Source organism: Moschus berezovskii, chromosome 3 (genome assembly GCF_049115385.1).
Source record: "Moschus berezovskii isolate FMDL1 chromosome 3, NW_MosBer_1.0, whole genome shotgun sequence".
NCBI classification, from domain to species: Eukaryota; Metazoa; Chordata; class Mammalia; order Artiodactyla; family Moschidae; genus Moschus; species Moschus berezovskii.
In genome coordinates, this window is record NC_142462.1 from 17,656,827 (window position 1) to 17,670,971 (window position 14,145).

Sequence of the window (14,145 nt, forward strand, 5' to 3'; positions counted from 1 at the left end):
AGAGAGGTGTTCTCAGAATGGGCTTACCGTGTAGACTGGTTTCCGAGGCATGAAGCTCAGCTGAAAGAGCAGTGCCACAGAGCCAAAGCCAGTGAACGGTAGTTAGGAAATGCTAGCAACGGAGCTTCTTCAGTTCATCATGTGCAGGGACAGGACCTGTTTCCAGAGTCCGGACAGGACTGGCTTTGCAGTAGTGCCTAAGTGGCCACAGCTGTAAAATAAGGAACCTGTCAGAAAACCCAGCAGGGACTCACAGGCAAAAACAATGACCTCCGGGATTGTTTTAGCCCAATATATTGCACATTCCGAAACTCTGAATAGGAGGATCTATCCTCTTAGATACTCTCTTGGGTGCTTCAGAAGGAAAGTCCATTTTCAAGGCTGTAGAGTTCCATTTTAATTCAAGTATCAAAGCATGACATGGGAAACAGGGAATAGGAGCGTATGTCTATGATGTCAATATAGAAATAAAACACTTCAAAACATCACCTGGGCTTTTTCGGGGGAGGGGGGATATTTTCTAGAATGAGTAATGGATTTGCAGTAAACCATGAATCTTTCCTGTCTCACCTGAACTATTTAATTACCCAAGGAGTTACAGCCGAGGTTCACAGAGTGGTGAATTCCAAGGTACTCTAACAGGTGAAGTTAATTGGTCCAGAGATGAACTGATGTTACAAACAAGAACTTCATGTTCTAACCATTAGGCCAATCACACTCAAGTTTCTTGAGTTAAGGTAATATATCCTTTAGCACAAATTCTTCCACTGTAAATGTTATGTTACCCAAAGAGCCTTAAATAAAATTTGGAGCAGGAAAAAAAGGCTAAACACAGTATTCCTTTGATGTTAACAGTATTGTGAATAAAGAACAATTAATAGCCTTTCAGATACCCATCCTCTTGAACCAAGGAGAATCTAGGAAAGATTCACTGTCAACAGAAATATTAGAGAGCAAAATTGGATGTGGTGGAATACAGTATACTAACGCATATATATGGAATTAGAAAGATGGTAACGATGACCCTATATGCAAGACAGCAAAAGAGACACAGATGTAAAGAACAGACTTTTGGACTCTGTGGGAGAAGGCGAGGGTGGGATGATTTGAGAGAATAGCATTGAAACATGTATATTACCATATGTAAAACAGATTGCCAGTCCAGGTTTGATGCATGAGACAGGGTGCTCAGGGCTGGTGCACTGGGAAGACCCTGAGGGATGGGATGGGGAGGGAGGTGGGAGGGGGGTTCGGGATGGGGAACACATGTACACCCATGGCTGATTTATGTCAATGTATGGTAAAAAAACACTACAATATTATAAAGTAATTGAAGGAGTGAAGTCACTCAGTCGTGTCCAACTCTTTGCAACCCCATGGACTATGGCCCACCAGGCTCCTCTATCCATGGGATTTTCCAGGCAAGAATACTGGAGTGGGTTGCCATTTCCTTCTCCAGGAGATCTTCCCAATCTAGGGATTGAACCCAGGTCTCCTGCATTGTAGGCAGATGCTTTACCATCTGAGCCACCAAGGAAGTTGTGAAGTAATTAGCCTCCAATTAAAATAAATTAATTAAATTTAAAAAAAAATATGTGGTGGAAGCTTTTGGGAATCTGCCTACAATGCAGGAGACCCTGGGTTGATTCTGGGTTGGAAAGATCCCCTGGAGAAGGGAAAGGCTACCCACCTCCTTATCCTGGCCTGGAGAATTCCGGCCTGGAGAATTGCACGGACTGTATAGTCCATGGGGTCGCAAAAAGTCGGACACGATTGAGCAACTTGAACTTTCCTTAACTGGACTTTCCTACTTTACTCTCCAGTCATACTCACATCTGTTCTCTGTAATACCAGAACTATCTAATGCAAGTCTAGGGGCTTCCCTGGCGGCTCAGTGGTAAAGCATCCACCTGCCAATGCAGGAGATACAGGTTCGATCCCTGGGTTGGAAAGATGCCCTGTAAAAGGAAATGGTAACCCACTCCAGTATTCTTGACTGGGAAATTCCATGGACAGAGGAGCCTGGAATGGGCTATGGACTGGGCTACAGTCCATAGGTTCACAAAAGAATGGGACACGGCTTAGCGACTGAACAACAACAATTCAAGTTTAACCATAATAGTCACAATCCTCAATACTAAGTCACCCGGAGGGCTATTAAAACACAGACTGCTGCTGACCCACATCCCAAATTTCCGATTTAGTAGATCTGAGATGAGGCATGCGATTTTTCCAACAAGTTCTAAGGTGAAGCTAGTATTATTGATCCAGGACTACACTTTGAGAACCACTAGTCTGGAGAAAATTTTTTTCTTTGTTGAGCCTCAATTTATACTCTGTAAAATAATAAGTAACATTCAGATTGTTGTAATGGTTAAATATTGCAAAGTGTTCCAGACAAACACGAAATGTGATTTTAATCTGAAGAAAAGAGCAGGAGAGTGTGAATCAGGAGACTCCTGGTTACAGGTCTACCATAGGCTAGCCAGCAACATAACCTCTCTAGGCATGTTTTCTCATTTATAAAATGTGTTAGTTCATGCAACTAAAACTTATGGAACACCCACTGTGTAACTGACATCTGTCAGACATTAGAAATATGGTAGAAAAACAAATCCCTTAATTTGAGAGAACAGCACTGAAACATGTATATTACCATATGTAAAATAGATGGCCAGTGCAATTTTGATGCATGAAGCATGGCACTCAAAGCCCGTGCTCTGGGACAACCCAGAGGGATGGGGTGGGGAGGAAGGTGGGAGGGGGGTTCAGGATGGGGGACACATGTACACCAATGGCTGATTCATGTCAATGTATGGCAAAAACCACCACAATATTGTAATTAGCCTCCAATTAAAATAAGTATTAATTTTAAAAAAAGAAAAATCCTGATTCCCCACACTATAATTATGATTATGATTTGGATGATATCTAAATTGTCCTCCAACTGTAAAATTGGGTGGCTTTATTATTTTTAAAAATTTTCTTTTTCCTATTCTTCAATAACTTTGTCCTTCATAAGTCTGACTTAAATAAAAATTTTATAAGCTATCAAGGAGTAATTAGGTGTTACTATCAGGTGAGGTGGCTAAAATATAAATATAAAATATTCATATATTATTCACGTAAATTCTGTGTGTTGATTACCACTCTTATAGTGAAGTCGCTCAGTCGTGTCCAACTCTTTGCGACCCCTTGACTATAGCCTACCAGGCTTATCCATCCATGGGATTTTTCAGGCAAGAGTACTGGAGTGGGTTGCCATTTCCTTCTCCAGGGGATCTTCCCGACCCAGGGATCAAACCCAGGTCTCCTGCATTGTAGGCAGACACTTTACTCTCTGAGCCACCAGGGAAGCCCAATTACCACTCTTACCTATTAATAAAAATAAAATTTTAAGTGTGTGGATTAAGTGGCAAACCATCAGTGAAGAAAACGACTGAAATTTACATTTAGTTCCATATTCTCCGATTCATTTGCATTTTTCAAATGTATACTTCAAGGCATTTGAAAACATACAAAAGGCAATGGCTCCAAGCCCAAGAATGGACGTGACCCATTCTAGCATATCTGGGAAGGCTTAGACAAGTTTTTTCACCTAAATCTCATTTCTTTTTACTTGTAAACTTGGGAATAATAAAACATACCCCACCAAGATTTAGATAATGATTTTTGGAGGTTTGAGATAATTTATGTAAAATTACTAGCATGGTACTTACAGCACTGTATAATAGGTGGTTATAATGTCACATTAACTAGAAGAATATCTATGCAAGTATAGAATTCCAAAGGGCAAAATCAAGTTGACTCTATAAAGAGTCTGTCAGTAATACCAGTAACTTAATTTGCTATTTTTAAATGAAATATAAATTACATAAATTGTAAATATGGTATCATATATAATTAAGTCTTTATCATTCTTTTTCTGTATGTGCTGCTGCTGCTGCTGCTGCTAAGTCGCTTCAGTTGTGTCCGACTCTGTGCGACCCCATAGATGGCAGCCGACCAGGCTCCCCCGTCCCTGGGACTCTCCAGGCAAGAACACTGGAGTGGGTTGCCATTTCCTTCTCCAATGTGTGAAAGTGAAAAGTGAAAGTGAAGTCGCTCAGTTGTGTCCGACTAGTAGCGACCCCATGGACTGCAGCCCACCAGGCTCCTCTGTCCATGCGATTTTCTAGGCAAGAGTACTGGAGTGGCTTGCCATTGCCTTCTCCATTTCTGTATGTAATATGTCTCAATTCAACTTAATGGGTGAATCAATCAATTAACACCACCCAGAATCTTCCACTGCAACTGAAGTTAAAGTCTCCTTATTTCTTCCGGCCACTAGAAAAGAACTGAAAATTTGAGTCTGGAAACCAAGACAACCAAAGTTCCAAAAAGCCAGAGTGGACTTTTGGAATGCACCAGCATTATGATGCTCTTCAAATTAGGGATGGATTTGGAAGTAGCTGCAGAAATGTAACACCTAATTTCTCCTTGATACCTTGTAAGAAACCACCTCAAAGAAAAAGGTGGGCTTACAAGCTGAAATTTATGTAGCCTAATATATCCCTCTGAATTACCGGGCTTGGAATAGTCAATAACAAGATGCCACAAAACACCTATAGCCACACAATCTGTGCATTCCAGAATATGAGTTGTGCTTAAGTAAAGAAGTGATTATTTCATATTTCTAAACATGAAAAATAGGCCAATGAATCCCAAATGAGTCCCCCAGATTAAAGTGGGATTCAAAAACCGTGATATAAATTGACTCTGTCTACACATTTTAAACGGATCTCCTGAAAAAAAAACAACAACTGATTATTCACTGCTGCTGCTGCTGCTGCTAGGTCACTTAAGTTGTGTCCGACTCTGTGTGACCCATAGACGGAAGCCCACCAGGCTCCCCCGTCCCTGGGATTCTCCAGGCAAGAACACTACCAAGTTTAAAAAAAAAAAATCTACAAGCTCTTAGATGTTCTTTGATTCAATACTAAGAAGCAAATAAGGAGGAATACAGAGTCAGAAACCTAAGGAAGGAGAAGAACATTTCAATGGAAGGCTTTGAATGGGGTCTGGGGACTTCCCTGGTGGTCCAGTGATCAAGACTTCACCCTCCAATGCAGAGGTGGGTTCAACCCCTGGTCAGGGAGCTAAGATCCTATGTGCCTCTAGACCAAAACACCAAACCTTAAAACAGAAGCAATATTGCAACAAATTTAACAAAGGCTTTAAAAATGGTCCACACCAAAAAAAAAAAAAAAAAACTTTAAAAAAAATAAAATGAGGTTTGTGTCAAGATTTAACATCTGCTTTGATCAGATCAGATCAGATCATTCTAACACAAAAAATTCTCTTCCACATTAATCCTAACATCACCTTTAACCTATACCCTAGCTCTCTCTCAACTCTTTTATATGCCTGATGTAACATAAATTCTACTCTCCGTTCCGTCGCTCAGTCGTGTCCGACTCTATGCAACCCCGTGGACTGTAGCCTACCAGGCTTCTCCGTCCATGGGATTCTCCAGGCAAGAATACTGGAGTGGGTTACCGGTTCCTTCTCCAGGGGATCTTCCCGACCCAGGGATCGAACCCGGATCTCCCGCATTGGAGGCAGACGCTTTAACCTCTGAGCCACCAGTACTCTAGATGTGTTAATTTCCTCATCCTTCCACATTCTCTCAGTAGGATTTCATTCCACTGGAACCACCCTCACCAAGGACGCCAGTAATCTCCACTTTGTTAATTTGTTGTCATTCTAGCCTTACTTGACCTTTCTTGCTCTCCTCGCCCAAACAACCTGTTTCCTTTCCTTCTGTGATGGAGACACTACTGTTTTCTTCCATCGTACGTGGATGTTCCCTCTCAGTCACCTGTATGGATTTTCCTCTTCTACCGTTGGTTGCGTACATGCTGGAGCTCTTCAAGCTTTTGTCCTAGGTTTTACTGATGTCAACTTCCATTTGCATGTTCAACCTGGGGGATTTCATCCACTCCTGTGACATCAGTAATTTGCTGACTCCCTTATTCATCAGTCTAGGCTATGTACAAGTTTTGGATTTCAGGCCTAAATATCTAACCAACTATGAGACCTAGCCACCATTGTGGATAGGACACAATCACCTAAAACTGAACACACCCAGCCTTGACCTCTTTATCTTCCCCCTCCTTCACTCCAAGTCCTCCCCCTCAAATGTTTCCCTGCTCAATGGGTGGTACCTCCAAGGCAGTCAGGGGCTCAGGCAAGAAATCTCCGGATGCTCCCCAAGTCCTTCTCCCTCACTACCCACAACCAGACATCAGTCTATTTCTTCTACTCCAAAATGTTTACAGTCTGCCAACTTCTCTCCAACTCTCCCAGCCCGACCCTAGGCCACCATGGTTATCCTTCAGAACCACTCCTGCAGCCGCCTAACTGGCTTCTCTGTCTCCACTGAGTTCTCTTCCTAATCATTTCCCTACACTGCAGCCACAATCATCCTTCTTACAGGCACTCTCTAATTACACATGTTTTCTGCTTAAAATCATCCAAACACTCTCCATAGGCTAGCTGAGGAAACGCAAACACCAGAACACAGCTGAAACAGCGCTTTCTGACCTAGTCCCTGCTGAACCCTCCGCTCTCACGTCCAGCTCCTTCCCCTGCTCCCTCCCTTCACAAACCCACTGTGCTCCCATTCCTCAGAACACAGCTGAAACAGTGCTTTCTGACCTAGTCCCTGCTGAAACCTCCGCTCTCACGTCCAGCTCCTTCCCCTGCTCCCTCCCTTCACAAACCCACTGTGCTCCCATTCCTCAGAACTGCCGGATTTGCTAATCCCTCTGTGACTGGGTCTCTCCCTCATCTCTTCTGATCCTATTCATGTTGAAGGCTTGAGCTTCTTGCATCTTCCAAGAAGCCCTCTTTGATTTCACCCACCTCAATCTGACACTGGGGGAGACTGAGGGCAGGAGGAGAAGGGGGCAACAGAAGATTCAGATGGATGAGATGGTTGGATGGCTTCACTGACTCAATGGACATGAGTTTGAGCAAACTCCCGGAGATCGTGAAGGCCAGGGAAGCCTGGCGTGCTGAAGTCCATGGGTGACAAAGAATCAGACATGACTGAGCCACTGAACAACAACCACCTAAATCTAGATTAGGTGTCGATGTAATCCCCCCATAAACATTTGGAAGCACCCTGTGTCTCCCCATCACAGCAGTCCCTGCGCTCGTCTCTTAATCTCCAACAGATGCCATGGCCCCTGAGGGCAGTGACCATGTTCTGTACCCACCAGTTAGCGCAATGCCTGCCTCCAGTACTAAACAGTATTTCAGTGAATACTCCTCTGGTCCTGTGTAAATAACCAAATGTTCCAATTGATAAGATGCAGGGCAGGAATCTCCATGTCTTCCAAACAAACGTCACAGACAGAAGTCAGCCCTTAAATCTGTTCAGCTACAAAGCAGAGACATTACTTTGCCAACAAAGGTCCGTCTAGTTAAGGCTATGGTTTTTCCCGTGGTCATGTATGAATGTGAGAGTTGGACTGTGAAGAAAGCTGAGCGCCGAAGAATTGATGCTCTTGAACTGTGGTGTTGGAGAAGACTCTTGAGAGTCCCTTGGACTTCAAGGAGATCCAACCAGTCCATCCTAAAGGAGATCAGTCCTGGGTGTTCATTGGAAGGACTGATGCTAAAGCTGAAACTCCAATACTTTGGCCACCTCATGCGAACGAATAGTTGACTCACTGGAAAAGACTCTGATGGTGGGAGGGACTGGGGGCAGGAGGAGAAGGGGACGACAGAGAATGAGATGGCTGGATGGCATCACCAACTTGATGGAGGTGAGTTTGAGTGAACTCCGGGAGTTGGTGATGGACAGGGAGGCCTGGCGTGCTGTGATTCATGGGGTTGCAAAGAGTCGGACATGACTGAGCGACCGAACTGAACTGAACTGAACCACCTTAATGATCAGCTAATACCTTCTGAGCAAAAGACCATCCTACCTAGAAATAGAATAAGATAGTGTAGTACTGGTGCTTTCCACAGAGTGGATCCTCAGAAATATTTGAAAGGCGATATCAGTTTGAAGCTTGATCAAAGGAAAGAAAGGAATAAAAGCATAAGACAGCATGGTCTTATCAGGCTGTTCTACATTTTTTTGCATGTTTTTAAAATTATGTTTTAATTGTAAGAAAACTGCTGTATAATGTTGTATTGGTTTCTGCTGTGATTATACATCTACCACCTGCCTCCATTCCCCGCATCCTGCCCCTCTAGGTCTGCTCTGCATTTTCTAAATCAGTGGGTCTCCTGACCCTACTCTTGCCAAACTTCATGGTGTGGCCTGGTTTGTAAACTGAGAGTTGTAGGGAGCTGAAGTGAGCATCTTGTTTTCAGTGGAGAACAGTTAAGGACTAGGAACCCAGGTGCTATCGCCTAACAGCAAAGTCCAGAGTTCTTTGCCCTCTAGCTCCTCTCCTTCCTCTCCCCTCCTCCGCTCTCTGCCTCTACCCTGCTTTACTCTCTTACTCTATTTTTTTCCTGCTAATGCATTTCCAATCCGCCCACCCAGTCACCCAGGCTTCCTCTTCACTCACCCACACCATCACAGCCATCCCCAAGACACTCAGTTTAGGCTTGGGGTCAGTTTTCTTCCCAGTCCCACCCCCTCTCCCCGTCCCCGTTCATTCACAAAGATTCTCACTTTGTTTGGATGCACAAAATAGTTAACAGAGATCTATTTAGATTGCAAATCTGTTTAGATTGCAAATGCTTAAACATTTAATTAACTATATTCCTCACTAAGTGGCAAGAAAGAGAAAGTCAAAATAATGTGTAAAAATCTGTTGGAACAAAAATGTCTCCCTCTTTAAAAATTCCATTTCAGTTTTCTCCATTCTCATTGTTTCCTCTGGATCCAGGGCCTCCCACCAAATGGCTGACGACTGCCAGCTTCAAACCCTGCCACATCAACAGGGAGGGAGCCGGGCCGCGTTAGCTATTTGCATCAGGTTCCAGGAATGCTTTTCCAGTTATCAGTTTACTCTGCAGAGAGATTTTTCCTTTAGTTTATAAACGTGTGCTCGAATTTCTCAAATTCTCCAAAACTTGCTGAGAATTTTGTTATGCTAAAAGGTAAATTATAATCAAATTTCCTAAACAGTTACTGCCATTTCAAAAAGTCTTCTAAAATTATCTCCCAAGTCAGTGCTCTTAATTAGAATAAGAGGTTTTTGGGTGTTGGGGTTTTTTTTTTTTTTAGTTTTGAGATTTTTCTCTTTTATTTCCACTAAGTTTGTAAGTTTAGAGGAAGCAACTAGTTTAAGAAAAGTTTATTTTATAGCAGCTACTGATAGAGTTAACTTAGGCAGAAATTCTTCCTTATAGTAGGGGGGTGGAGGAAGGAGAGAAGAGATGGAGGAAAGAAAGGAAAAAAGATTAGAAAGGAACTACAGCCTACTCATTTCTGTTTGGTGGAGACAGGGTTGACCTTCTGTGCTACCTTCTGGGAGAGAATGGTTGTCTCATTGAGGGTGCTGAGCAAGCAGAGAGGCGGCCCCAGACCAATGGCCTTTCCTCTGGGCCTGAAATGAATCTCAGAAGGGCTGGGGAAAGGGCCATCTGCTGATGCTGACTGCACTCAGTATTCTGGATTCTAAGAGTTTGGTGTCTCACTTCAGTGCTTCAGGGTCAAGGTCCCAGCTCCTCCTCTCCCTGGTGGGAGAAGGGGGTTGGGTGCAGGGGAGAGATCTAACAGCCAGGCTGGTGGGAGCTTTGCTTGAGGTGTTACCAGAGCAGACAGACAGCCCACATCCCAAACTCAAATGAGAAGTCCCTCTAGATGGCCTAGGCTTTTTCTCCAAGGTGTGGAGAAGAGCTGGGAGGTGCCTGGGCGTTTCCTGTTCAGAGTGGGGTCAGTGAATGGGCAGAGTGAATGGGAAGAGGGATGGGCTGGGTTTGGGGGACTCTGAGTTTGGGCTTGGGATGGAGCAGGTAAATTCAGACAAGGAGTCTGTGCAGAAGAGACGGGGGAGACCGGGAACCAGAAAGGGAGAGGGTGGACTTCCCGTGCAACCTCAGGAAGAGACTGCGAGTGAGAGAGGAGTCCGGGTCGGTCAGTTACAATCACTCCGCAGCGCCAGATAATCCCCACAGCCTCGGTTTAGGATCAGCCTCAGCAGAGGGTGGCCAGGAGGTCTAGGATTTCTCCGATGACTTGGTCAATCTGGTCTGCTGGCAAAGCCCATCCTCCCCGGCGCGGGAGGCCACGCTGCCACTAGCACGCCTCTCTCCCTTTCCAACAGTGGGTCTCCCTCGGGACTCCAAGTCCACCCTCCAGCAGGCGGAACCCCCCTCGCATCCCTTCCCGGAGCCAGAAGAGGGAGGGAGCGTTACTTCTGAAACAGGGGGCGCACACACGCCCCCGAGTTGGAGAAACGCGGGGCGGGGGTGAGGGGCGGAAGGAGCGCGGCCTCGGCTGCGCCACGCTGTCGGGCCCGTCCCGGGTCCTCTGCTCCCTGGGCCCTCCACCCCGCCGGTGGCCCGCAGGGCACAAGGTAGGCAGGGCTGGACAGCTCCCGCTTTGATCTCCGGGCTCCCGTCCCTTCTCCAGCTGCCGGGCTGCCCCCGAGAGCTGCAAACTCTGCCCACGTCGGTGTCAGCAGAGCCCTCCGACGTGTCCATAAGTGTTTCCAAACTTGGAAAGGGCGGGAAGGTGGGGGGAGGGGGTTGGGGAGGGCGGAGGTATGCAGACAGCGAGTCAGAGTTTCCCCTTGAAAGCCTCAAAAGTGTCCACGTCCTCAAAAAGAATGGAACCAATTTAAGAAGCCAGCCCCGTGGCCACGTCCCTCCCCCGCCGCGCTCCCTCCTCGGCGCCCCCGCAGTCTCCTCCCAGCTGGCTGCCCGGGCCCCCAGCCCCAGCCCTCCCATTGGTGGAAGCGCTTTTGGAGGCACCCTCGGGCCGGAGAAACTTGGGCCGTATAAATAGGGCAGATCCGGGCTTTATTATTTTAGCACCAAGGCGGCAGGAGGTTTCGGCTAAGTTGGAGGTACTGGCCACGACTGCATGCCTGCGCCCGCCAGGTGATACCTCCGCCGGTGACCCAGGGGCTCTGCGACACAAGGAGTCTGCATGTCTGAGTGACAGACATGCTCAGCTTTGTGGATACGCGGACTTTGTTGCTGCTTGCAGTAACTTCGTGCCTAGCGACATGCCAATGTAAGTGCCTTCGGCTTCTTTCGGGCAGTCTGGGGAAGAGGTGAGAGGGGTGGGCAGGAAAACCTGGTCTGAAATGGAAAACCTCGCCCATTTCCAGGTACAGCTAGGAGGGCAGGCTCTCCGGCATGTGGAGAAACGCTGGCATACAGGAGAAACGTGGAAAATACTGTAGAAATGAAAATCAAAAGAGGCTCCCGACTCTCGCCAAAAGTTAGGGAACTTCTCTTAACTCGGAGTGAGGCTGTGAACTTCATCTGGATCCTCCAGCTAGTGAAGCTCAAAGGGAGCAGAGAATCTTTTTCTTTAAGGATGAGATGTTATCTGACATGACCAAGGAAGCCAAAGGCCTCCACCTAAAAGGCCCCAAAACTGCACTGATGCCCACCTCTGTGAAACCTGAGGCCTGGTTTAGAAAACCTTTTAATTAAGTTATTAAAAAAAAAAAAAAAAAAAACCAACACCTCACGCCCTAAAGACTTTTCTGGGTGTTTTAAGACTGGTCTGGATGATGGTGACCATGAGGCGCCCTCTGGAGGGAGGACAAGGAGAGCACAGGGGACCAGGGCTTAAGGCTCGTGGAATCCCCATTTAAAGACTCCACAGGGTTACACAGAGAATGTCCGCATTTCTCCTTGAACCCAATCCCGGAAGCTAGTCAGTGTTTCCCGGCAAGGAAAATGGATACTTTCTGAAATGTAATTAGCTTCTCATTTCATTTCCTGATCATGGAAATGGTAACATGATTTAGCTAAAATCTGCCCTGCCTTTTGTTGAGCCTGAGAGTTCTCTCTTTAACATGTTCCCAGTGACAGGCTCTCTGAACTTAGCAAGTTGGGAAATTATCAACACTGATCTGGGTCTCAAGAGACCCAAGTTTTTCCCATGACTCTGCCAATAATTTATCATGTGACTGGGCAAGTCAAACTGAGCCTTTTCTAAAACACAGGATAGAAATTGGATGGTCTCCAAGCCTGCTTTCCAGCTGTAGGTTTTATGACCCGATTGGGAATCTGGCCACACCCAACACTCTAAAACTTGGCTCCACCCCTGTGCCACGGTGTCTACCATTGCATCATTACTGATGCATCTGTATTTGTTTCCTCCCTTCATCCATTTTTAGTGGACACACTGTGAATACTAAGGAATAATTGCACTGAACAAATTCACACTACCAGGTTCATTTTTTTAATGAGATCTGAGGGTGGTGGGGGGAAAGGGTCTTCTCCTAAAGATGAAGATAGACCTAGGGACTTTGAAGGTACAAAGGACAATTCAACTTCTGATCAGTATCCAACCCAAGTCTGAATAAAAGTTACCCAACACACATTCTTCAAAATGGCTCAGTCTGAATAATTAGAAGGCAAATTTCCAAAACCATGAGGACTTCCGTTAATCAAGCCCAGGCATAATTATTCTTCCTACTGATGAACACAATGAAGTAAACATATCATTTTCCTAATTTAAAAGTAATTCTCATAAATTGCCCTTAAATATCAGGGCTGGATGTGGTCCACCCTCCTGAATTGTGACTGCTACAACAGATGTTCTCACTCCAAATGACACACTTCTCGGCCACCTAATTAAAGCAGTTTTGGGGGGTCATTCATTTTGTTGCCAGCTTGGCCACATTTATATCCTGTGTTAGCCTGTAGTTTTTATACTGTAGGAGCGGAATTCAGTCTTTAAGGACTTACAGCAATTATGGCAAAGGGGGAGGATACTACTTTGGTGTATTTTTCCCATTATTTTTCTAGATCTTTAATGCAGTTTTTCCATTTATACAGAGTCATTCTTTCTCAGGGCCAAAAGTGATGTATGTTGGTAAAATGACCGTACCTAATTTAAGTGAACCTATTTAAAGCAAAACTTCAGATGTCCAAATGAATCCATATTCATGGTGACTGAATCACAAATTAGTCCTTTTGAAAAAGGACCTTAAGAATGGTACAAGCACTGTAATGTTAATGTTATATAAAAAAACAAAATCTGCTTTAGATAATATAGTTTCCTAAATTTCCCCCCTTTTAAATTTCTAAGTATCAAAAATTATCTAAACTACAAATTATTCCTCATCAATCTACTGGTTTTGCTCACATTCAGTGAGTCACTGTGCAATTTACCATCATAATTACTAAATGTTACAAGTATCCTTTAGACACATTAATGTTTCACAGCATTTATAAAACAGTAAATAATTAACAATTTAATTCAAAATATATTTGCATATTAATATTTAAAACAAATGATCCTGTTGATCCCTGCCATAATTTTGACCTGCATAATTTCCAAGTCATTAGAATATTCTTAATAAAAAATACACTGGTCCTTTAATTAGGTAAGTCAGTTTTATAGACAAATATACCCATTTGTTAATCACTGCTGGTGATCAGTGAAATAATACTAATAATTACTTCTTTTTTCCCCTTTTCTCTATAGCCTTACAAGAGGTGAGTAAAATTATTTTTAGAATTTTTTATTTTAGACTTTGATTGCCATGGCCACAGTAGTCATCTCTGGGGAAGGGAAAAGGAAGCTATATTGGTATTGAACCTGAATTTCCAAAAAAATCAAGAGTTAAGGCAGTCCAGCCTTTCTGGTTGCCTTAGAAAGTACCCACCCCAGTTTCCAAAATGGGCGGGGCTACTGAATAAGGCCACCCTAAAACCTACACCCATAAGAAAAGAAGAATAAATAATTCAGTGGAAGGTTGGGTGTTAGCACCACTTCCCCGGAGCTAGACTTCATCGAGCTAGAGAATTTTGTCACTCCCTGGAATCATCTGCAAGATTATTATGAGCAAATTCTTAGCTCATGAGCTGAATTTGAGGTATAATTATAGATAAGTATATATCTGAGATCTGTATGTATTTTTTATTGGTAAAATGTAAATTGTACTTTGAAACATTAAGATAATAGTAATGTGCAGTATGTATAATTTGTAAGTATATTTGTAT

General features: G+C 44.3%; 1 protein-coding gene across 1 annotated transcript in view; it reads left to right on the forward strand.

Moving 5' to 3' along the window:
* Window positions 1-10,851: 10,851 nt before the first annotated feature.
* COL1A2 (collagen type I alpha 2 chain) overlaps window positions 10,852-14,145 on the forward strand; it is a 36,987-nt gene continuing 33,693 nt past the window's right edge. Inside the window, exons 1-2 of the mRNA XM_088833286.1 lie at window positions 10,852-11,191; window positions 13,628-13,638. Coding sequence (XP_088689412.1) covers window positions 11,122-11,191; window positions 13,628-13,638 — 81 coding nt within the window. The 5' untranslated portion in view covers window positions 10,852-11,121. The remainder of the gene's footprint in view (window positions 11,192-13,627; window positions 13,639-14,145) is intronic.